This window comes from Pogoniulus pusillus, chromosome Z (genome assembly GCF_015220805.1).
Source record: "Pogoniulus pusillus isolate bPogPus1 chromosome Z, bPogPus1.pri, whole genome shotgun sequence".
Classification (NCBI taxonomy): domain Eukaryota; kingdom Metazoa; phylum Chordata; class Aves; order Piciformes; family Lybiidae; genus Pogoniulus; species Pogoniulus pusillus.
Window position 1 is genome coordinate 32,368,209 of NC_087309.1, and position 25,610 is coordinate 32,393,818.

A 25,610-nucleotide genomic window follows, 5' to 3' on the forward strand; every position below is an offset into this window, starting at 1 on the left:
CCTGAGGAGCACATCAGACCCTTTATTGATGAAATTCCCTAGTAAAAGGGTGCTTTAGGAGTTCTGCTTATGACTTCACCTTTGAGTGGTTTGAATAGCAGATGGAGAATCTAATCTTAAAGAAAAAAAAAAAGGAAGAAAGAAGAATAGCGGGGGGGAGGGGGGGAGGAAGAAAAAACAAAAGATAAATAAGGAAAGAAAAGAAAAGTGGCTGGAGATGCGTAAAGCTAGGGTGGAGAAGCTTGGCTCAGGAGCTGCCGATGTGAGACTCCATGTGAATTGGCACCGGCTGGGGAGGTTTGGAACAAGCACTAGTATATTCTTTCATGAACCTCCGCTGAGACTGGGGAGGCAAAAGGGAAAAAGGGATTTCAGTCCCAGTCACTTTCCCCATTTCAACCAGCTTCGGGAGCCAGGGTGAAGGAGGTCTCTCCATTCTCTTCTCAGTTAATTGTTTAATTGGGGAACAATGTTCCTTTCGCACCCGACTGCCCCTCTGAGGGCCGATGCCGGGAGAACAGAGGGACTAGTCCTCCCGCACTGGCTGCTTCTCCCCAGTACTTTCGGGGCTGCTCCCGGGCTAGGGTCTGCGGGCCCCAGAGGGAACGGCGGGAGAGGGAGGGGGGTACAGGGGAGGCTCCGCAGAGGCAGGCGCTGGGGGCTCTCCTGCGCCTAGCAGCTGCGGGAGCTCTGCAAATTGCAAGGAGGCTCTTGCAGGGCTTGTGAACCCTCCTCTCCCCGAGCCAGCGCCCCTCCTCTGCAGCGCTGACGGTACAACGATATAATAATGATGGGTGGCTGAGAGTCGCATTTGAACTTGCAGGCGAGCTCCCTTTGCTCACAACTCGGTTCTGGCTCTGCAGCTCCGAGTCAGGTGCTCGCCGGCGGGGAGGGAGGGGAGACCGAGTTCTGGGAGAAGGGGAGACCCCGGAACCGCCCGTCTTCTTCCAGTACTAACGAGGGGATTTACTCTTTCATGCGGCCACTGGGATCTCTGGACTAGCCTAGCCACCACGCTGTGGTTTTTTTGCAATCTCTTCAATACGCTACCTTTTAAGGTAACTATAACTCTTTTCACGTGGGTTGTTTTTTGGTGGATTTTAGGGGGATTCAGGAGGGATTTTTTTGCGGGGGGGTTACTTTTTTTTTTTTTTTTTTTTTTTTTTCCCTTTACATATGATTGTCAGCAGACATATAGGATGAGATTTTAAACGATGGTTTTACTGCTGGTACCTGTAAGGACAAAGAGTTGAACTGCAAACCTTAAACAGGAGAGAATAGAGGTGATTGGTGAATTTAAACAACCTGGGGTAAGTTCAACGACCTTAGAGGGAGGGGTAGGGAAGGAGGGATGCTCGGGGACCCACAAAAATGCCCTGGTACGAAGAGGAGAACAAAGAAAACTAGGAAATAAAAGACTTTGGGGTGGAAGCTCTGACAGAAGTCTTTGCTACTAGTTGTTTGAATGGCCATGAAGGTAGAGCTGCACCTTGGTGTGTGATGGGGCCCAGGAGGGAGAAAGGAGGAAGCTATTTCTTATGGATGTTAAATACACAAAGCGCCCGTGTGGCAGGCGCGACGAGGAAGGACCTTTCCTCTGGCCACTAGGTTTTCTTGCTTTGGGAAAAATGTGTGCTCCCTCTCCTCCGTTCTTCTGTGTTCCTCTTTTTTTTTTTTTTTTTAAATTTTCTCCCCCTCCCCCCCCCCCCAATTTATTTTTATTCTTCTTTCCCCCACCGTCTCCCTTGCCTTGCCTGATATTCCTGGAAAGCTGCTCACAGGGCAAAGAGGGACTGAGGTGTTCAAGTAGCATCTCTCCAGAGGAGACAGAGAGCAGGCGTCCTCCGAGCCACATTTTCATTGCTGAAAAGGGGGGTGGTGGGTGAGGAGGAGGATCACAAGGTCAGTGGAGCAAAACGCCCCCTTTAACACCCATGGCCAGCTTCTCGGGGCACGGGCACTGCCTTCCCCCTCCGGTCCTTGGGATTTCGCCTTTGTTTTACAAAGAAAAAGTAAGAGCACCGGGGAAGGAATTAAAGGAGTTTCGACGGCGGGAAAAAAAGCCTCTGTGTGTGTGGCGGCATCGGCGGAGGGTCGAGATCCCCACGGCAGGGGATGGGATCCCACGGGCTGCTTCCATCCGGTCCCCAGGCACTCTCCTCACACAAAGGGGCAATGGGGAGCGGGCGAAGGCTGGGACCATCTCTCACTGGCCTCATTGTCCCCCTTGTCACGTCCTTCCCGGCCACCCCCTCAGCCTCCGGGCTTCGGCTTTCGGGATCAAGCCCCGAAAGCTTTTCTATTTTTATTTCTTTTTTGATTAAAAAAAAAAGGGGCAAAAGAAATTACTGAATCATGTTGCAGAAACGTACCCCAGAATGGAGAGATGGAGAGTGTAATAACTGTCTGGGGAGTTTTGGGAGCCGCTGTTTGGTTGGTTTTTTGGTTGTTGGTTGTGGTTTTTTCTTTTTTTTTTTGGGGGGGGGCTGCCTTTTTTTTTTTTGTTTGGTTGGTTTGTTTTGTTTTGGGGCGAAAGGGGAAGTTTCCCTCCCAAAAGGAGTGAGTTGAGACTTGGCAGAGTGAACGGAGCACAGGGCCCGGTGGGGACCTGGCGGCCCCCGGGACGCTCTGTCGGGCGGAGCTGGGAGCAAGGTTTTGCCGGGGCTCGGCCGCGGGATCCACAGACGGCTCGACGGTGTCCTAAGTGAATCTATGAGGCGCGGAGTTTTTCCCTAGGCGGACTGACAGACCGACGGGGAAAAGGACGGCGGTTTACTGCGGGCTGGAGCCGCAGGGGTCCGCCACAGGCGGGCGCGGTCCCGGTCGCTGCCGCTCTCGAGGAACGGGCGGGCGCGGCGGCCTTGCGGCGCCCCCTAGCGGCAAGTGCTGGGATTGTAGGGTCTGCCCTCTGGTTTCCCGCCAGAGGGCTCCGGTTTCCCTGACCGTCTAGAGGAAGGGAGCGGGAAGTAATCGTTACGATAAAATAATCGTTAGCAGTTCTCACTGCCTGCATTTCGGGCTGCGACTCGCTTTTCTCGGAGCGACGCGTGAGACCGACAGCGTCTATGGCCGCCCGCTGGGTGGTGTTTGACGGCGGGGCGGGCGTGTTTCCCGCTTCTGCCGAAGCCCCGTATGCCCCTGGCTTATGGTTATGAAGCCAGGCCCTGGAACTCTGATCCCGCCTGGAGGATAGCCGCCGGGGCCAGCTGAGGGTGAAAGGACTCGCAACTTCCTGTCGCTGGGCGAACACACGGGACTGGACACTCTAAGGAAAGGGGTCCGGCCAACACCACGCTGGTCCTTGCCCTGGGCTCAGCGACGGGGTGTGGTGCCGTGGGCAGCATCTTTATGTCTTTCTTCTGTTGCTGCTCATCTCACGTGTCTCTTGATCCCTTCACCTCGCTGGCAGTGTAGTTGATGAGGAGAGATGAGGCAGAACAGGTCCACAGTTAGCCTGGAAAGCAGGCTGGCAGACAAGAACAGAATCTGCTTTTAGGGTGATGATGGAGGGAGCAGAGGAGTGGGAGGACGTGTGGCTGTCCGGGCACATGAGTTCTGGGACCGTGTTCCACCCACTACTTCTGACAGTTTTCCACTGTGTTTCTCTGAGGCCGTCTGAGAGAGCCGAGAGCCTCTTCTGGCATAAATTAGTGCTGGCCTGGGAGGGATGTCCTCAGGCATCAGCTTCTCAGCAGCTGCCAAAGCAAGGAGTGCCAGAACACACTGTGCTTTGGTCACTTTTCCCGTCTACAAGCCTGTGCTTGGGGCTGGAGGCAGAGCAGCTCGCCTGTCGAGGCTGCAGAGCAGGAGGAGTTCCCCGTTGCAGCTGCTTGTGATGGAGGTGGTGAGGAAAGGATGATGCAGATGTCCCCAGGACCTTCTGAGAAGCCTTAGGAGGACCTTTGTGAGAGATAACAGACTAAGCAGACGAGACTGGTGAGCCAGATGAGGCCATGTGGCAGCACAGTGGGCTAATTAATCACATGGCAGAGATGTGGTGAAACTGGCAAAGTTAATTAGCCTGCACTTGGTGAGGTTGATACATGTAAGCAATTAACAGTCAGATGGCATGAAAGGATCAGAAGGCTGCAAAAGCCAAATAAAGTGCAGATTGTGTTTATTTGAGAGAGGACAGCAGCTATGAAGGTTATGGGCAGATCTCAGAAGGGAGGAGGAAGTGTACCACATCGGGGATGTGTCATATCTAGCTTGCTGGAGTTTCACTGGAAAGCTGTGTAATTTACTGCTTTACCCATTAGTAGGAGCAGCAACCTTGATTCACTTTTTGAGTGCCAGATTTTGTCAGGGTTTCCCTCCCAACCTTTAAAAAGATTATTATTTTACTGTGAACCTGACTTTCACTATAGAGGCAGGGAGGGTCGTTTTGGGCAGAGGCTGCTTTTTACGTGTTTAAGGGATGATTCCAGCTTTCACAATGCATCTGTAGAGCATGTGCTGAATCAATCTCAGTGTGACCTGATAAGGTGCAGTTTCACCTCTATGAAAGCAGTTAATTTCTCATTGTCCCAGCCTTAGAGAAACTGTGGAGTGGTTTCTGGATGATAGATTTTAGTTTGTTCCACATCAAGACAATTCAGTGTCTTTTTTAACCTGCAGTTTAAAACAGAAAGAGAGACATGATGTTCTCCCATCTGGTTAAATTAAAATAGCATTGGTGTGAGATCAAGCTTACACTGTAAACTAAACACAAGCTGGAATCTGATCAGAACTTACTACTCCTATGAGTTTTTGCTGTGGAAGAGGAAGGTAGCAGTGTAAGCAAAAATTAGAGCCCTTCTCTCTACCTACAGAGAGAACCTCTGCTGCTGGTTTTTAAGATGTGGAAATTGTCAAGGGCTTGACATCTTCTGGCTAAAAGGCATTGTGCAAAAGATTGCTTTCAGTTTAAAAATGTAGTGCAAATTACTACTGTAGATTGGTCTGCCTTTAGCAGCTCTTAATAAAATGGATCAGTTCAGATGGAAACTAGCCAGCACAGAACCCAAATTTGGTCACATTAAATGACCTTTTTTTTTTTTTTTTTTTTTTTTTTTTTTTTTTTTTTTTTTTTTTTTTTTTTTTTTACCAGTGTGGAAATTAAACACTTACTCAAGTCTTTGAGCCTTGAGCTGGCAGGATTTTCTTGCTGTATTCATAGCATTGTGGCTCTGTCTTACTCTAGACGTAGTGACACCAAGGTGGGGGGAAAAGGGTTGTGGAAGAAGGTATGGATAGAAGGATTTTGTCTAATTACAGAGGACTTAAGGGCAGTACAGCAGGCAGGCAGCCAGCCAGGAGAGGCCTATAGAACTGTAGATCTGCAGGAATGGGAAACACAAACTGGTTTTAGAGCAGGGATTTTGCTCAGAAGGCTGCAAGGGAGTGCAGTCATCTGCAGCCTCTGCCAGCAAAAAGGGAGGAGGCAGAAGCAATCACATCTGATACCAGTGGCCTGGAAACTTGGGCAGTATGGATCAGGAGTCGGGTTGCTAGATGTGTAGGCAGTAGCCTCTGCCTTGCCTGTGGCTCCTGAGAAGGATTGATGCTGTGCTTGCTTCCTCCTAAGGCTTTGAGAGGCTGGGTGAGATACTACCATGATGATCCACATGCTGCTATTTGGAGAGGGTGGCAGTAGTAATTGCACATTTAATTCTGGAAGGTGTAGAACAGCATTCAGTAACACAGGAGTGTTTAGGGAGCCTACTGAGGACCAGAATGTGAAAACCCTTGTACATGGAAGGTTGCACAGGAATCCCACTTAAGAGCTTAAGGACTGAAATTTGAACCCTTACTCCCAGTGTTTTTCATTGCCTGGGTAAGCAGATTGTGGCAATGGAGAGTTAGCAAAAGAGAATGCTTAGAGATGATTCTCCTGGAGTTGGGTGGGGATTTTTGGCAGGTGTCTCATATTAAGCTCTATGCTTAAAACAGTGAGCTGAGCCCTTGATACAGCAGTAAAAGGCTAAGTACCATCATAACCATGAATACTCTCTTCTCTACCAGTGCCTGAGTTCAGCAGTCACAGGATGTCTTTAAAGTTATCCTTTCACAGTTTTCTTTCTGTTTTTGTATTTCACTATAAGTGTGTCTGTTGTGTTTAGTAGCTAAAACTGTGAGATCTTTTTCAAGAAGATTCCTCAAGTTGTATTTGCAATGCAATCACCAACACAATATCAGAAGATCAGTGTTCCACGCTTGTGCGCAAAGTGGACAGGAATGGGCAGATGAGGTCCTTGCTGTAGCCTGGACTTGCAGTGTAGAGCAGAAGCTCAGATTCAGAACTCTTGACTGTCTCAAAGCATATTAGGAGGGCCATCTTAGCAAATGTGGAATCTTTTACACCACCTTTTGTTATGACAGAGTAGCAAACAGCTTTTGAGGACAATGAGCATGCAGCATTGCAAAGTCCTGAGTACAAATATCCTCCCCATTGTGGCTGATGTGGAGTGGAGCAGAGCGGCTGGTGTCTGCAACACACAACCAGCTGTTTAGGTGCAGTCCTGTCTTCCAGGAAAAGGAAAATCTTCTGATTCCTTTGTTTCTGGTCCCAAAAGCCATGGTTGCCTTCTGGGAAAGGAGTGAGATAAAGCAGTGTGTGGGTAAATATGGAAAGCCAAACTTGCAAACAGTTTGTTCTAGGTTCTTGTGTAGCTATTGATGTAGCCAGTGTGTGACACGTGGGAAACACATGTGGACAGAGCATCTCAGAAGGTCTGGAGCCACTCTGCTTTCACAGAGACCAGAGCTTCCACATTGTCTTACAGGCATGTCCAGCATTCATCACCTTGGAAGGTGGAGAGGTCTGTTAGTCTTCCTCTTCACAGTGCTTGAAGGAACTAGTCTGCAGTGGGTTTGAATCTCAAGACTTCCAGCAGTTTCAGAGGGGTTGCCTGAAGGGCCTTCTAGTGTGGGCAGATCTGTAGGCTCAGTGTGACCTCTCAATTTGTAAATATTGAGGCTCATTTAAGTGTTCATCTAAGAAAACATGAAACTGTCTATTTAAGAGCTGGTCCACTGCTTTAAAAGGACTTCAATGTCTGCAACTCTCATCTTGTGCAACCTCCTTCTTATTCAGAGCAACCTTACACAGGGAATTACTAGGACATACATAGCCTATCAGGGCATAATATAGATTTTTAATTTTTGTTGTTTTAATATGAGCACTGTTGTTTTCTCCATGTACATCACAGGGAGAGATAAAATTCTGGCTGGCTTGTTTTGCTGTTTTCTGTTATAGCCTTCAGAAGAAGTTTTATGGCAGATAAGTCTTAAGCTGAATGAAGCCAAAGAAGTCCTGAGTCTTGTTTGGGACTCAGACATAAAGAGTGCAAATTCCATGAAGTTAATATTGCAAAATAAATGATATCACATTCTATGCTCAGCTCTATTGAAGGGCTGAAACAGAGAAGGGGCGTCTTTGGCAGTGTGCGGTTTGCTCTGTGGAAAGCAGCTGTATTCTTTTCCTCCACGCCCTGGGAATAGGTTGCAGCATGTGTTTCCCAGTGCAACCAGCCAGCTCTGACCATCCACATATAGGGAATGAAATGCTCTTGGGTTTTCAGCCCTTTTGGGTGGGAATTTTTAACATTATGCTGTTATGTTAGAGATTGCCTCACTGGAAAGGCTTGGTTTGAGATGTTTTGCATCTTTTCTGAACTGTACAGCCATTGCAGGATAGATGCCAATTCACACAGACTCATGTGAAGTTTGGGCTGCAGCTGTAAGCTGTGGAGAAAACTTTCCTGAGATTGAACACGTCACCAGTAGTTTTCTGAGGATGTTTCTCTTTGCCTCTTACTATCATGTTCAGTATCATTTGTGGAGGCTTCGAATGTATGAATATCTTGATGCTAAAGCATCAAGATATCTAAGTATTAAAGAGCCAAAATGCTCATCTAAAAAATGCATAACACAAGCTTCATCGTTATATCGTAGGTGTGTATCTCTTACACTTCTGTTTGACAGTCCGTTAAAACACTTAAACTGTAGTCTCTTTTGGACAGGGGAAAAAAGTCAATTCGGTTACCTGCCCTAGTAAAGAGCACAAGTAAGATATTTTTACAGCAATATCAGGAAAATCAGGGGTTTGTGATTGAAACTTTTTTTGATCGAAGTGTTTGGCAAGCTATTGCTGGAAGTTATTTCTTACAGTACATAGGTGTAACTGTGTGGAAGAGGGGCTATTATAAATCCTTTGCTGTAACTGGCATTTAATGTGACTTATGCTTTTGTTAGTGTACTTTTGAATTTTTTTTTTAAATATATATATTTGTGAATTCAATGTGTGTAACTAAAAACTGGAATAAAAATGAAGATATTCTATTGTGAGCATGCACTATATATTTATACATATATAATATATACAGGAAATGTTTTAGCTGTTAGAAGATGGAATCCATTAAGAAAGAAGCAAGCCCAGTGGAAATGATATGTCTGAGTAATCACTTCAGACTCAATAACCTGGAATTCATTATGAATCTTTATTAGATAGGGGCACATTGTCACTATTACTAATTTCCACCACAAAATTATATGGAGTAATCTTGAAAGCAGGTAGTAATCTGACCACCAACTCACAGATGGGAAGGATCGTAGTGTGGACATTGACTCATCATCAGAATTCATTAAAAATTTGTCATGGGAGCCCTTTTTGACATGAATGGGGTCATTGGCGCTTTCTACGTGGCAGTATAGTTTGTTAACAGATCAAAAATGACTTAGTGGTTGGATCTGGGCTGGCAACACTGTAACAGGAAATAACAAATTACACTCATATACTGCTACCACTGCGTAGAAATAAATTTAAATAGTGATTAAAATCACAGAATATCAATATATTAATAATTAACTGTCCTGCTTATCATCTTCACTTGTAATACCAATGGCAAGTATTAGTGTGTTGAATTACAACACTTGCCAAGGACATAACAGAATGCTAACCACTTCTTTGGTTTCTTTTTTTATTTGTAGGTCAAGATGTTGTTAAGTATAAAAAATATCTTATGGATGTACTCTGCATTAGTTATAACATCTATGCTACCCAAAGGTAAGTCTGTTATACATAGAACCATTCATTAAACTTCATTTTAATGAACCGGTCAGGACGGTGTTTTCTAGGGCTCAGGAAATAACCCACATTCAGAAAATACATTTTCTGGTGTTGCCTCTGCCAGCTTTTGGCTGTTCTGTGGAACTGATTCTGCTTCTGTGTTGTCCTTGTTGCCTTACTGATGATTTATATAGAAAGCTCTTGGTGGGTGGGTGTGGTTGACAGGTTTGCTACATGCCTGTCTGATGTCTCCTGAAGTTTTTAAGTATCATTGCTATAATTCAAATGCCATAACAAAGAAAGTTCCATGGGATGTCACTGTAAAGCGCAATAGATTGCCTTCTCTGTATGCTCAGGACAGCTTTTTATGAAAAGTGGGACCTGCTGGCCAGATATATCCCACACTTTTCACTTTTCCACAGTCTACTAATGAGCTCTTTGCAATAGGTGAGGTGAGGCTTTACAGGAGGAGGTAATTTCTGTGGAGGGCACAGACCTTCCATGGGATCATCAGCCTGGTGCCATTGAGGGAGGAAGCAAGCAGTCATGGTTATTTAGACAGATCTGGCCAGCCTGTGGAAGTGGTGGATGAAACTGGGGAGTTCTTGGCTTGCAGGAATGTGAGTTTGGTGTACCTCTCAGTCAGATCCCAATGCAGGTGCATCATGGCACAGTAGCCTGTTGTATCTATGGGTCATAGGTCACACCTTCTCTCTATTCAGGGTGAAAGGTGCTATGTATGAGTGGGTACAAGGGAAACCAGTAGCTCCCGTTTCTGCACTGTTTGATGGTCTGTTAAGGATCAGTTGGGGGTGTGCCTCTGAAGTAAGCAGTCTATCTGTCAGCACCCTGCTTTGGAAAGGGGGCCTGTCATAAGCTAACCTGGTGGTAGATCCCTTGGCTGCTTGAGTCAGGAGCAAGGATGCTTTAAGCAGTTTCAGGTCTTCAGTTTGGGTGGAAAGGAATCACTTCTCTTGGTGATTACATGCTAACACCAAAGTATATATTCATGTGGTTGCCATGGTTATTTGAAACTTTGAGTCTTTAGCAAGAAGTTCTCGATAGGTGCTGTAGGCTCACCAAACTGGAATAGTAGCTTTCCTGAACCTCAAAGTAAGATTTTTGTTTGATTCCCTTCCCCCCACCCCCGCCTCCCTCTTCTTTCCAGGAACTCTTCAAAACAATTTTAGCCTTTGAGAGACTTTTTTTTTTTTTCCTCCAGCTTGAACACTGCTGCTAGCAAAGTCTTTAGGTAGTCTTCTCAGATAAAGGAAAAGACCATTGTGCTTAGTGGAAACAACTTTATTTTTCCCTCTAGCAGGTTGGAAGCACTATGCTTGATTATTTCCTACCATCATTTCCTCTTTAGAACTGTTTTTATTTTTTCCATTCTTCATTAAACACAAAACAGGCAATGAAGATTAGATTTCTATGCATGGACATCAGACTCAAAGATTCAGGTTGGGGCAAAACACTGGCACTGAATTTTGCTCTTCTTATTTGTGGAGGGCTGAGACTGATTTGATTGCTAAATGTCAAGGCTTTTTTTTTTCTTACTCTAGTTTTTCACTTGGTAAAATATCTGTAAGTGTAGATTGATGTGTCTTGGATCCACAGCTGACATTTAATGATTTGTTCATATGAAGCATTCAGAGAGACAAAGTAAGAAGTTATCAGACTTGCAATCTAAGTCTACACAGTCAGCTTGGAGGCTTTTATTTGGTAAGATACTTAAAGTTAAAGGGAACTGTAAAAAAAGAGAGAGACTTTTTACCCAAGCGAGAGTTTTACAGTGGAAGAGAGTACAATTACATTGAACATTAGAGTTTTTTCACAGTAAAGGCAGCAAGAGTCCAGAACAGGTTACCTAGAAAAGATGTGAGTGCCCCCTCACTGCAAGTATTTCAAGTCAGATTGCATGAGGCTTTGAGCAGCCTGACACAGTGAAAGATGTCCCTGTCAACAGCAAGAGGGTTGGTGTGGAAGATTTTTGAAGGTCTTTTCCAACCACCCAAACCACTCTGTGATTCTAAGTTAGAGCTTTAGGCATAAATGTCTGTTTTAAGATATGGGGAAAGAAAGAGCTGCTAGCAATAATCAGTCATCTTCAAAATGGAATAAATGTCAGTGCATCACTTATATGAGCAGAGGTCTGAAGATTTTGCATCAATGTCAGCTTTGGAATGAAGAACATGTAAGGAGATAGAACAAATAAGACAATAGAATCTAACAAGAATCTAGACCTAATGTTTCTGATAAACATGGAGAGACTTTGAATAGGTTACTTAGTGCATAGTTCCATGGTCAGTCTAACTGTACATATATTTCAGTGCTAGGTGGTATATCATCCTGCCCCTTTTCCATTTCCAGGTGCAAGCTTTCCTGCTTTCCTTACCACTGACACTAGTATTTGTGTGAAGTATATAGCTAGTTGAATGAGGTAAATCAGTTGTTTGGAAGACCATATGGCATTTCTTGCAGATTGTTTTCCACTGGATCGAACATTTGATTTGACTTACTGCCTTGTGCGAATGCTAGTGCAGGAAGAATTCAGGGACTGCAAGTTCATTGCTGAAAGTGGGGCAGAATGCAGTGCATCGTTAAAGATGCTACATTTTTATGTCCTCTGACTTACTCTGCCTTTTATCACCTCTTAAAAGGCTTCTGCTTTCTCCAGAGTAAAATTTTTAGTACTTAGGCAAGTTGTCTATGAGCACCCCAAAAAGGGCTTGTCAGGATATAGACCAGGTTCTGAGTGGTCCTTAGTTATTTGAATCTTGCATATGGAATTTAGGAAGACACTCATGTTTCTTAAACACACTGTAAACTCCATATGCTTTATTTTTTTAAGTTGAGGGCCACACTCTTGATATAGAGAGTCTTACACATATTCAAAGTATGGCCATGGTGAAGAAGAGAAAGGTGAAAAACTCTTGTTTGTCATGAACTGATCTAATAGAGTCTGATGGTATCAACTTATATCTTTCTGCATTGTAGAAATTACAGTCAGTTTGTGTCATACCATTTTAAAGGCTAAGTTTTATGAGATTACAGACAGTATTTGTAAATTAAGATTTTGTTTTGTTTAGAAAATACTCTACTGTGGTTTGAAGAGATAGACCTCTTAATTTTAAACTTTAAATCCTGAATTTGAATATAAAATTGAATCCTTGAAATCTTTCATGAAACAGAGTCCCATGCTTGGATTCCCCACAACAGATTAGGTCATTCCAAAAGATTTGTTTAAAAGTAATTTAATATTTACTCCAATATGGTGCATTGCACTATTTCCATTTAAATAAATCAGATTAAATTCTTGTGAAAAATAAATGTTTTCTTTGAAAAGTCTTTTGGAAAACTTACCAAAATCAACAGTTATTTTCAAAGTTGGAATCCTGGGATCTATGAGTCTTCATGTCAAGTCATGAAAAACCCGAAGCTTTATTTAGAAAACAGCAAGTTATAAGCATGCAAAATTTTATGTGTTCACCACCAATCATTATTCTCATCTTTGTTTTCTCTTCCACTCTCATCTTTGTGAGTGGTCACATTCATAAATACCCAACATGTTTGCTTGGCACGCGTATTAGATTTTGTGTATGAAGAAATGTATTTTTCCTTTGAGGGCAAATTGAGAATGGTCTTATATGGCTTCTTTAAGTCTTTAAATTCTTAGAAGAAGTGTGTCAGGAAGGCAGCAGAATGTATGGTCTACGATTCTGGGGTCACGGGAGTGCTTTTCTGTCAGGCCTTTGCTGTTTGCTTTGACACATGTGAAGGATTAACAGTAGAAATTCATGAGCAAGGTTTCTGCTTTCTACTCGTGGGGCATTTACATGCATTGAGCTAGATAGGGTTTGGATACTGTAGTTTGCAAGCTGGACCTTGTGACTGATTAATATTGGAGTTTATCTTGTCTGCTTTCAGTGACAATTTGTCATGCTATGAGTATGTTTTCATAAATGCCCTGTAATCCAGAAGATGATAGAAAACCCCCAAACTGCAGCATTTAATACGTCCTTTCAAAGGTATATAGATAATATGCATGTTTTCACTGTAGATATAAATGCCTGTGATGTCTGCATATGTTTAGTTCTGCAGGTGAGATTTACAGTTGCTTGGCTTCTGGTGAATTTCCTGCAGAATATGAAAGTGGTTGATTCTTCATCACTCTATGCCTCTCTTATTCTGCTTGCTTAGACCACCCTGTAAAGAACTTAGTGAGAGTTTTTGTTGCATCTCAGTCTATTATTTATACAGTCAATGTTTTTAATAAAAGTTTGTCTAAGTGATGCATTCATTTTAACTTATAACCATCATCAAAAGATTTATGGCTAATGAAAAAACTTCTCTTAAGATTGGTGTTGGTAAGACAGCATAAAAGAATACATAATTTCTTTGGTCCTTTCTATTGCTGCTGGTAGGCAAGGGCGTAAGCAGGTTACTGAAGAATGAAAAATTGACTTTTTTTTGTCTCATGAATTTGTGTTAATGTAAATAGAATCTTTGTTCTGTAAGCATGTGATCTTTGTCTCCATGTCTCCATACTCAGTAACAACATTCTTCTCAGTTAAGCTTCATTGTGTAGTAGAGTTGCTGCCTCTAAGCAGTGCCACTTAATTTTGGGCATTCTTCAGACTTTTCCTGCTTGCAGACCTACAGGTCTGGTAGTTATGGTTAATGTAACGCAAAAGGGCAGAATTCTGACTTTTTTTTAAACTTTAGATTGTTATTTTTAGGAGTTTTGTAGCATTTACAACAGAGAAAATTTACAAATTCTAAGAAAGAATCCTTTCAAATGGAAGTTTTTATCTTTCAAAAAGAAAGATATTAAGCTGACTTTGCAGCTGAAATGGTGGAGACTTGGAGGACCTAAAGCAGCTTTCCTGGAGGAAAAATGAAGCTGGAATATTTTGAGTTTTTTTAAAGACACAGTGTTCTAGATGCCATCATTCCCATGATAAATGGGTAGAAATGTGTAGCTATAACTTTAGGTTTGAAGAAAATAAAAGTAATGTGTTGTGGCAAAATCCTACCCAGTAAGTCAAATCTGTCAAGACTGTCTTCTGTAAGGACATTGCATGGAAAAAGTTTTCATTCTGAAGTCAGTTTCTGCTACTTATTCTGATGCTGGACATACTTAATATTTAAATAGAAGACAACAGAATTGCCTAGCTGCTAAAGCATGCTGTCTACTGAGACTGCCTGTAATCTGACTGTGCTGTGCTGCTCTTGGCCTCACTCTGTTGTCTCATCACCTTCTACGAATCTCCCATTGACTTTGCTGGGAATTCTGCCAAGATATGTGTTTGTGGCCAGGTGATTTGGAATTAGCTGTGTATTTATTTTTTATTGTTCTATGTATTATCCCTAATTAATCATTCATGAGTGATACATTAGCATGCAGCAGGAAAAAATGCTTATATTTACCACCAACCAGCTTACTCATTTCAAAACCATTCTCTTGTTTAAGAGTACATGATGTTACAGGTTTTCTAGGTCGTACATGGTGAGGTAAAGATGGTGTAAAAAAATGTTGGCAAACTCCTACGTTTCTCAGCTTGTGTTCCGATTTACAAACACTTAAAAAATGTTTTCTTCATATTTTCGCCTGCCACATCCCTTCTAAGGAATAGTCTAGCACATACAATTGATAGGGGCTGGAAAGGAGAAATCGTCTCCCCTCTTCCTCGCCCGCGTCTCCCCTCTTCCTTGCCCGCGTCTCCCCTCTTCCTCGCCAAAACAGAGGCTTCTTTTACACAGTGCTTTGTAATGCTTCCTACAGCTAGACAGGTGTGTTTGTAACTCCATGATCTTCTGTTCTGGGACATGGCCCAGTCTACTATAGACCTAGTTTGATTATCACGGTGATGTGTGTTGTTTGCCAGGGGTTTCAGTCTGCTGATGTGAATACACAAGACTTTATTAAAGTTCTGTCACTCAGAATCGCTATAACTAGATAATTTTTCATTTCAGAAGTTTCTGTAATGTATGTAGATGACAAGAGATTGTAATAAATACTAAATATTATGAGACTGATTTTAATCTCCCACCTGTGCAATTTGGCAATAATTCCATCACAACTGAAAGGACAAAATATTTGTTCTATTTCTTTACCTCACTCTAAGTTGGTGATGTTTCAACTAATTAAAGGTGATACTAAAGGCAGTGATATTTTCATGCTGTACATTTCCAGGATAAAACTAGTCCTTTCTAGTTTTTAGCAATCAATTAGTTCTAAGTGAATTGAGTTTTCATTTCCTCATGAAAAAAAAAATTCTCTCCCTAAAAAATGTGTATACATTTGAAGCTTTTGAGATAATCTTTAATCTTCAGTAACTTCTACAGGCTTGCCTTCAAGCCTTGTGATTTCTCCACTTGGACCTGGTTTTGTCTTTCCCTGTTTTACAAATAGATTCTTGCTAGGTTTAGGCTCAAAGTGTGTGAAATGATTGCTTTGACTATTAAAGGTGAATTGCACCATCACTGTTCTGTTTACAAGTTAATGGAAGGAAGAAAATCTCACTATGTACCTGGTTCACAGAGTGAACATTTTCTTGGTGAGTGTGCTCAAACAGTGCTGTTCCATGTGAATTTTTCACCTGAGCTTTGGCTGCAATGCGTCTCCTTTGACACAACACTTACCCAATAGTTACTGTACTCTTTTTGGTCTAATCTGTGTTGCTACAATAATTTTGAGTATATCTACATTGCATTTCCAAGAACTTCTAGTTGCGTAGACACGGATGGAAGGAACACACTTCTGTGTCTTTGGTCAGTTGGGTTTTTTTTATTATTCTCTTGTTCAACTTTTTTTGGTGATGCTATTAATGCTTTATCACGTATAAAGGAATCTGTCTCTGTTAAAAATAATCAACAAACGATTTTTCTCCCATCTCTCCCCCCAGATCTACTCTTTATAGAGAGATACTATTTTTTTTTATATTAGTTACATAGCTAGATAATTTTCATGGGCTGGTGTCTCCTATTTCATGTATCACACTGTTGGTGGCTAGCATTTGAAGTTCCTGGAAGCTGGCCAATGTGATACCCATCCAAAAGAAGGGTCGAAAGGAGGGGCCAGAAAACTACAGACCTGTGAGCCTGACCTCAGTGCCAGGCAAGGTCATGGAACAGGTCATCTTGGGTGCCATCACAAAGCACCTACAGGATGGCCAAGGGATCAGGCCCAGCCAGCATGGGTTTAGGAAGGGCAGGTCCTGTCTCACCAACCTGATCTCCTTTTATGATCAGGTTACCCACTCAGTGAATGTGGGGAAGGCTGTGGATGTAGTCTACCTGGACTTCAGCAAAGCCTTTGACACTGTCTGCCACAAGAAACTCCTAGCCAAGCTTGCAGCTCATGGCTTGGACAGATTCACTCTGTGCTGGGTCAAGAACTGGATGGATGGCTGGGCCCAGAGAGTGGTGGTGAATGGTGCCACATGCAGTTGGCAGCTGTCACTAGTGGTGTTCCCCAAGGATCAGTACTGGGCCCAGTCCTGGTCAATATCTTTATTGATGATCTGGACAAGGGGATTGAGTCCAGCATCAGTAAGTTTGCAGATGACACCAAGCTGGGAGCAGGTGTTGATCTGTTGGAAGGTAGGAGAGCCCTGCAGAGGGACCTGGACAGGCTGGATAGGTGGGCAGAGGCCAATGGGATGAGATTTAACAAGGCCAAGTGCAGGGTTCTACACTTTGGCCACAACAACCCCAAGCAGCGCTACAGGCTGGGGACAGAGTGACTGGACAGCAGCCAGGAAGAAAGAGACCTGGGGGTACTGATAGATAGCAGGCTGAAGATGAGGCAGCAGTGTGCCTAGGTGGCCACGAGAGCCAATGGCATCCTGGCCTGTATCAGGAACCATGTGGCCAGTAGGACAAGGGAGGTTATTCTTCCCCTGTACTCAGCACTGGTCAGGCCACACCTTGAGTCCTGTGTCCAGTTCTGGGCTCCTCAATTCAAGAGAGATGTTGAGGTGCTGGAATGTGTCCAGAGAAGGGCAACAAAGCTGGTGAAGGGCCTGGAACACAAACCCTCTGAGGAGAGGCTGAGGGAGCTGGGGTTGTTTGGCCTGGAGAAGAGGAGGCTCAGGGGTGACCTCATTGCTGTCTACAACTACCTGAAGGGAGGTTGTAGTCAGATGGGTGTTGGTCTCTTCTGCCAGACAACCAGCAACTGAACAAGGGGACACAGTCTCAAGTTGTGCCGTGGGTAGGTATAGGCTGGATGTTAGGAGGAAGTTCTTCACAGAGGGAGTGATTGCCATTGGAATGGGCTGCCCAGGGAGGTGGTGGAGGCACCGTCCCTGGAGGTCTTCAAGAAAGGACTGGATGAGGCACTTGGTGCCATGGTGTAGTTGACTGGCTAGGGCTGGGTGCTAGGTTGGACTGGATGATCTTGGAGGTCTCTTCCAACCTGGTTGATTCTATGATTCCTGTGCTTCTAAACTTTAAGAATCCGAGCTCACTTCAAATCAATGATCAGCATGTTCCACTACCCAGAATATTAATGTTAGAATGCAGGGCAGTGGAAGAGGTAAGATAGACACTGTTGGGCATCATCTTTGAATCTTCGTTTAGTCACCATGTATGGTGAAATAACATCACACAAAAAATAAATCAAACAGAAATCCTCTCCTCAGACAGTTCTGTGTGTAGGTTGGATGAACAGTAGTCACTTTCCCCTCAGGATATTGTCAGATGGAAGCATTTCACTGTAAAGCATTTGCAGCTGGAGATGTCATAAAGAATGATAAAGGTACTATCACATCTAGTCTGAGCCAAGTAGGGACTTTCTGTGCACTTTACTTCCTTCTTTTCTCTTACGTCCTGAAGTACTTTATTTCTGCAACGTGTTAAAGTCCCTGAGGCTGCAAGGAAATAATTTTAAAAGAATGATTTGAGAGATTGTCACTGGAAAGGTTTTTGTTTCAGCATGCATGCAATAAAAAGAGTTAACTCTTTAAAGAATAATGGAGTAAATGATGTCATGTGTGCAAAGTCATGTTTTACTCTTGGGGCAGAACCAAATGGACATGCTGATGTGAGGTAAGGTGATATGTAAATATCAGTAGCTCCCCTGTATACGTGCTTTTGACCACCATCTTTCACTTAGAGTGGTTTGCTTCATAAAGAGGTTAAGACCCTAGCTGTTACAGCTTTAATTTAAATTTGCAAAATACTTTCCAAAGAAAGTCTCTAACTTGGTGACTATAACAAATTGAGAAAATAAGTCAGATGACAGTGAATTAAATTTGTCCAAACAAAAAAGAGCTCCAACGTGAGCCTAAGATACTGATGCAAACTCTTTTTATAGTTTAAGCTGATTAATCTGTTTCTGATTTTTTTCTGTTCCACTAATGTTATTTCTCCTTTGTCTCCCATTTTCCCTCATTTTGCTAGTTAAAGCAGAAAAAAAAACCCTGGTAAAGGGATCTCTGTCTGGAACTTCAATGTTGCCATGCTTCTTTTCAACCACACCCACTATAAGCTCCAGCTATGCAGCTGAGTATCTTCGAATCAAATGGTCAAAGGTTGAACTGGATAAAAGTGGAAAAGATGCAAAAGAAACAACAGTCCTCGTCGCCCAAAATGGCAACGTCAAAATAGGTCAAAGCTATAAAGACAGAGTGTCTGTTCCAACCCATTCAGAGGAGACCGGTGATGCTTCGCTGACTTTCTCTAAGCTGCGTGCAAGTGATGCAGGAGTGTATCGCTGTGATGTCATGTACGGAGTTGAAGACACACAAAGCATTGTATCATTGGCTGTGGAGGGTAAGGATTTATCTATTTCACTTATAGTTAACAATGATTCCAGTTAAAACAGGAAAAGTCAGTGGTTAGTATATAACTAAAGAGCATTTAAAGGAGGCTGTGTAGCAATTTGTTGTTCTTTGATTGTTCATTGTTCCTGTTCTCTTTATCTTTTATTTATTCTTATGAATCTTTCCCAGTGTGTGTCTCATTTCTCAGTCACACTTTTGAGGAGGCTACTTTTTTAATCCTGGAAGAAATTCTGTTTATTGATTCCCAAAGTAGTTTATGTCTTTCCCAAAGGGTTTATGTCCTTTGCAATGCAAGATCTTTCTTTTACTCAATTTTTTTTGTTGTTTTATTAGAAGATGCCTCTAAAGTTTCCTTAAAACAGTCCTTTTGAAAGATGATACATATTGTACTAATATATCTTTCTGAAGATGTCAGTGTCCTTGCAAGAAGGCAGGGTTGGCAAGCGGAAATAGTTTCTTTTTAATTATTTGTGTAGGATGAAAAGAAGCAACTGCCTTGCTACTGAACCTGTGGTTAGCCTGTCTTGACACTTGATGTACATGCCAACAAAACTGCCATCCACTTTTTCTGTGATAGGAACATCAAGCACAGAGATTTTTTTTCTGTCTCAGTAATAAAGGTTGGAGACAAGAGGAAACCTGCTGGGCAGAAGCTGCAGGAAAACAAGTAAGGAGGTAGTTGCTGATATTCCTTCATGTAGAGGGTCCAGGGCTAAGAATTTTCTTGCCGTTACTATAAGGAAATAGCCTTCATAACTTGGAGAGGGAGAAGTGTACATGTAAACAGAGAGAAGAAACAAGACTTTCAAAAGCCTGTAAGTGGTAAAAGGAGCCACAGGATCTGTGGGTGTTTTTTTCCTAAGAGCCTGCTTGTACAGCGTGGTAAGTACTGCATAGAGATTGCCCCAGAGCCTGGTGCTGTACAGCCCTGTCAAGTTGGCACTCAGCCTGAGCTAACAAACTGTGCTGAAAGGTAGGACATATTAGCTCAGGCGCTGTGCCATGTAAATGCAAAGTTTAGACCCAAATTACTTTGTGTGCTTAGAACAACACTGTGCTGTGTGGATGTACCAGCTCATGTGAGCCTTAATTTGGAGTCTGCCCTACACGCCTTTGCACTTAGGTGTTTTTGAAAGCTCAGTGTTTACTCAAATAACTGAATCACAAAACAAACATTAATATCTGCTGCTGGAAATTATAGCTGTGGCTAAGATTTTTTTTTTTTTTTGTGAGCTTGATATTACAATGTTCTTTCAATATGCTTAACATAACTTGAACAGTGTTGGCATCAATCCAGTGAAGGATTTTGGAGGTGTGGTCTTGGTCTGGAAATAAAATAAATCAGTCTAACCATTAATGTCTATGTAATATCATAAACTCTTTAGACCTAATGGCAAAAGCCATTCATGGTTTGAAAATTACTTTTCAGGAATTAATGTACCTGACATTCCTTATTCCTTTTCAAGTGGTCCCTTGACTACATGTCCATATCGAGAATAAGCAGATGTGTATTATAACATAATTGGTTTATGGCAGTGTTTCAGCTTCTGTAGTCAGTGCTGCTGCAAAACACTGCAATGAGGTGAACTGATCAGATATTTCTTTCTAATTGAAAGAAAATTTCATGCATTCGTTTTCCATTCTACAACTGTTCCTTTTCATGGTTTCAGAAGGAGAAAAAGCCAAATTTTGCCTCTAATGGAAAACGGTTTTGTTAGATCACTGTTTGGGTACCACATTCCTCATTTTCTACATTAAGTAAACAAATGCCATTTATGAAAATCCTAAGGATTACCTGTGAATGTTGCTGTTCAGATCTTCTACCCTCATTGCAGTTAGGTTTTATGGGCTTTTGGTGATTTCAGCTTTATTAAAACAAAACAAAACAAAAAACCTCCCAAACATTTGTCCCAAATTTTATTTATTTCTGTTATGTTGTAATGCTCACAAGTGGAGAAATGTGATCTTATATATAGTCCCGGCTTTCTTTGCTACCTGTTATTAGTGTTTTGTCGTAGCTGTGGTGGCTTTAGGGCTGACAGCTGGTATAGTTCATTCAGCACCACGCTTTGGTCAGCTCTCCCTGGAGCTGGGGCTTCCAGGGCAATCAGTGAATTCATTAGGTAAAGTTATCACTGACTTTGCTGTTCTTACCACAAATGAAATGCAAAAGATGTTTGTGCAGCACTTTCTTTGAGGACTGAGCAGGAATGTGTTTGTTGCTTTAGCTTTTCAGTTCATTAAAAGTATGCAGAAAACAGTGGGAACTCTGGCTTGGGAAGCGTGTGCTTCAGCGTGAGTCTTAACCATAAAGGGAAGCAAATTAATTTTAGCAAACCCAGCTGTTGTAAAGTTCTCTGTGTGGAGTCATTTAGGTGTGGGATGAAATGTAACTAATGCTTTAGACAGCAACATTCATGTACTTCTTGAACTGCCAACACTATTATATGTGTTAAGTCTAGTTAAGTCGAGTTTAAGAAATTTCTCAGAAGTGGCCAAATGATGTAGGACAAAGCTTATCTGCATCATTTTGCTGAAGTAGGTGAAAATGCTCTTTTGTTGTTATGATAACTTTATGGGGTTTGTATGCTTTTTCCTTGGGGAATTTTTAAACCAATGCAGGATTTGAGTTCTAGGTATTTTCAGGAGTTCCATTTGTTTTATGGACATCTCAGCATTTGGAACTTTCAAGCAAAACAAACATGCCAACATTGATGAAGGTGTGTAGATAAGCTTAGGCAGATGTGCTGTTCATTTCTCAAACGAACCTTTGCAAGTAAGATAATGGATAACTGTGACAGCTAGCTTGGATTAGAAAAAAAATACTGTACTTGCTATTTGTATCTTTTTATTTATTGGGAACACAAAAAACCTACTGAACCTATTGTGCATCAAATTAGTGTAGTTTTAACATAATTTATTTTGAATGAAAAATTTGATTTCTGAAATGAATAATATTTCTCTGTAGTATATAGTATTTCCCAGTTTAAGCTGTACAAGTTAAACAGTTGGCATTGAAATTCAACAGTGAAATTTCTACTCATCTTTTTTATTCTGCTTGAGTCTCAGGATCAAGACTCTCCACAAAAAGATACGTATTAACTGTGCATCCATATTTTCTGTAAAGCTACCACAACAGACAAATTTCATAACCTGCATGTAAATACCCAGTTAATATGCTTTTTATAAGATGCCAAGGAAACTTCTGAAGTTCAGAAAAGTCAGATTCATATGTTTTTAACAACAATGTAAATACTAGCTTTACCAGAAAAATGGGATGTAAACACAAAACTACCTTCTTTGATGATTTCAAATCTGTATTTCAGTGCTCCAACTCAAAATGCTTCAGCATCAAATTCTTCCTTACTGTAAAGTTATTTAGATTTTGTTTCTAATATAATCAAGTGTTGCCTAATTGTGTTCCTTGCAAATGAAGCCAAAACCATCTTTACCACTTTAGATAAGAGGTATGTCTACTTCCATGTGCTATTGTAAAAGAGGAAATAGAGCAGGAGTAGCTGATGCTTAAGGGCAAGCATAATTGTTTTTCCTACATATTCCTATTGCTGCTGTCAGAGACATGACAACCATGGACATCCTGAGGCAGAGGTGAAGGTTTTATGTTAGACAACCCTGCATAGATTTATTTTTTTCCCCTTTATACATGCTAGAAAAAAGACAAAAAAAGGTACGTTTTGCTGCTGGAGTGGTTGTGCCACCACTGGACCACAAATGTTGAAGTTAGTTGTTACTCATTAGGAAGATGCATATGTTTAGTCTGTCACTTCTGCCTTTGTCTTTGTCATGTGTGTCTAGTACATCATTTTTTGACATTCTAAAGAATGGCAGGATCTTGGAAACTGCCATAATTTGTTTGCTTTACGTATAGGCACAGCCTATACCAAGTTCTGGGGTATCAATAGCTGCTTATCATAGAATGGCCTAGGTTGGAAAAGATCATCTAATCCAACCTCCCTGCCGTGGATAGGGATGCCTCTCAACTAGACCAAGTTACTTAAGTCCCCATGCAACCTGACCTTGAACATCTCTAGGAAGGTAGCATCCACAACCTCTCTGAACAATCCATTCCAGTCTTGCCACCCTCGTAGTGAAGAATTTTTTTCTTAAGATCTAATCTAAATGTATCATTTAATTTAAATCCATTTTCCCTTGTCCTATCAAGTGGATACTTGTAAAAAGTACCTCTCCAATCTTCCTGTAGGTTCCTTTCAGGTATTGGAAAGCAGTTGTAAGGCTTCTATAAGCAGTTATAAGTTATAATACCTGAAGTATTCTCTTCTCCAGGCTGAACAGTCACAGTTGACAGGATATTAGGAGTTAGAAGGGACCCAAGGAGATCATTGAGTCCAACCCTCCTGCCGGAGCAGGACCACACAATCTAGTATGGATCATAGAGGAATGCATCCAGACAGGCTTTGATAGTCTCCAGAGAAGGAGACTCCACAACCTCTTGGAGGAGCCTGTTTGAGTGCTCTGTGACCCTTACAGTAAAGAAATTCCCCCTTGTGTTGAGGTGGAACCTCTTGTGCTGCAACTTACACCCATTGCTCCTTGTCCTGTCACAGGGACCAAGTAAGCAGAGGCTGTCCTCCACTCCTGACCAGCCCTCAGATGTTTTTAAGTCCCCTCTCAGTCTTCTCTTCTCCAGACTAACAAGTTCTGGGTCCCTCAGTCTCTCCTCATAAGACATGCCCTCCAGTCCCCCAGTCATCCTTGTAGCTCTCTGCTGCTCTCTCTCTCTTGTAGCTCTCTGCTGGTCCCTCTTCAACTGGGGAGCCCAAAACTGAATGCAGTACTCAAGATGAGGTCTCACTAGGGCAGAGTAGAGGGGAAGGAGAACCTTCCTTGATCTGCTGGACATACTCTTCTTAACACATCCCAAGATCCCATTGGCCTTCCTGGCCACAAGGGCACATCGCTGTCCCATAGTTAACTTGTTATCCACCAAGACTCACAGGTCCCTCTCCATGGGGCTGCTCTCCAGGTGCTTCCAACCTGTACTGGTGCAGTTTATTATTCCTCTCCAGGTGCAGGACTCTGCACTTGTCCTTGTTGAACCTCATTTGGTTCCTCTGTGCCCAGTCTGTGCAGGATTTGCTGGATGGCCACACAGCCTTCAGCTGTATCAGCCAAGCCTTCCAGTTTGGTGTCATCAGCAAACTTGCTGAGCAGACACTGTTTGTCCCATCATCAGTGTCATTGATGAAGATGTTGAACAGCACTGGACCCAACACTGATCCCTTGGGGACGCCACTAATCACAGCTCTCCAGCTGGACCTGGCACCATTGGTCACCACTCTTTGAACTCTATCTTGTAACCAGTTCCTAATCCACCTTACTGTCTGCTCTTCCATCTCACACTTCCTGAGTTTGCCCACTAGAATATCATGGAACACAGTGTCAAAGACCATGTTAAGGTCAAGGTAGACTATGTCCACTGGCCTCCCTGAATCTACCCATTCTGTTATGTCATCACAGAATGCTGTCAAGTTAGTCAAACGTGACTTTCCCTTGGTAAATCCATGCTGACCATTCCTGGTAACTTTCTTCTCTATCAAGTGCCTTGAGATGCCCTCCAGGAGGAGTGAGTTACTCCATAATTTTTCCAGGGATGGAGGTGAGACTGACTGGTCTGTAGTTCCCTGGAACCTTTTTCCTGCCCTTTTTGAAGACTGGAGTGGCATTGGCTCTTCTCCAGTCCTCAGGCACCCCTCCTGTCTGCCATGATTTGGCAAAGATGATGGAGAGTGGCAGAATGATAACCAGTTCTCTCAGCACCCTTGGGTGCATCTCATCAGGGCCCATGGACTTGTGAATGTTCACTTCGTGCAGTTGTTCCCTAACCCAGTCTGCACTGACCAGTGGGAAGCATTCCCTCCTCCAGGCTTCCTCTCCTTCATCCAGGGTCTGGAGTCCATAGGGGAGTTCAGCCTTAGCTGTAAAGACTGAAGCAAAGAAGGCATTCAGCAACTCTGCCTTCTCCGCATCCTCAGTTATTAAGGCTGCCTTCTCGTTCAGCAGTGGCCCCACCTGGCATAAAGGTGAGACTAATTGGTGTGTAGTCCCCTGGGTGTTACTTGCTTTCCTTTTTCAAAATGGGAGTTATGTTTCCACTTTTCCAGTCTGTGGGAACCTCACCAGTCTGCCATGACTTCTCAAATATGATGGTTAGTGGCCCAGAAACTTCAGTTGCCAGTGCCCGTGGGTATATCTCATCAGGTCCCATGGACTTTTGCACTTTCAGATTCTTGAGTTGTTCCCGCACCTGCTCACCTCCTACCCTATGTGGTTCTTCATTCTCCTACATTCAACCACTGTGACCTGAGTGAAGTGAATCAAGTGGTTACCAGTGAAGACTGAAGCAAAAAAGTTGTTCAGTACTTCAGCCTTCTCCACATGCTCAGTAACCAGGTCCCCTGTATGTCTCCTGAGGGGCCTCACACTGTCATTTTTCATTTTTCTCTCAGATACACGTTTCAGCATTCATTCACATGGATTATCAAGTGCTTTGCATATTTCATTCTTAGGATCAGTGAGGTTAGATTTAACTATACCCTGCATGTGACTGTTTTAATTTTACAGCTAGTGAAAGTGTAAGAGTGAGGAGTGAAACAGTTTTAGCTTATGTAGGAAGTTTTGGGTCAGACACATGCCTCTTCTGCAGAGCCATCCTTGCGGTAGGGGACAATGACAGTGCCACAAATCTGCAGGCTTCTGCAGAGAGGCACCACTAGGTACCTCCTTTCTTG

General features: G+C 42.7%; 1 protein-coding gene across 2 annotated transcripts in view; it reads left to right on the forward strand.

Annotated features, from left to right (window-relative positions):
- Window positions 1-1,000: 1,000 nt before the first annotated feature.
- Window positions 1,001-25,610, forward strand: part of VCAN (versican) — a 120,082-nt gene continuing 95,472 nt past the window's right edge. For both annotated transcript variants that reach the window (XM_064176663.1, XM_064176664.1), the window contains exons 1-3: window positions 1,001-1,058; window positions 8,971-9,046; window positions 18,458-18,829. In XM_064176663.1, coding sequence (XP_064032733.1) covers window positions 8,977-9,046; window positions 18,458-18,829 — 442 coding nt within the window. In that variant the 5' untranslated portion in view covers window positions 1,001-1,058; window positions 8,971-8,976. The remainder of the gene's footprint in view (window positions 1,059-8,970; window positions 9,047-18,457; window positions 18,830-25,610) is intronic.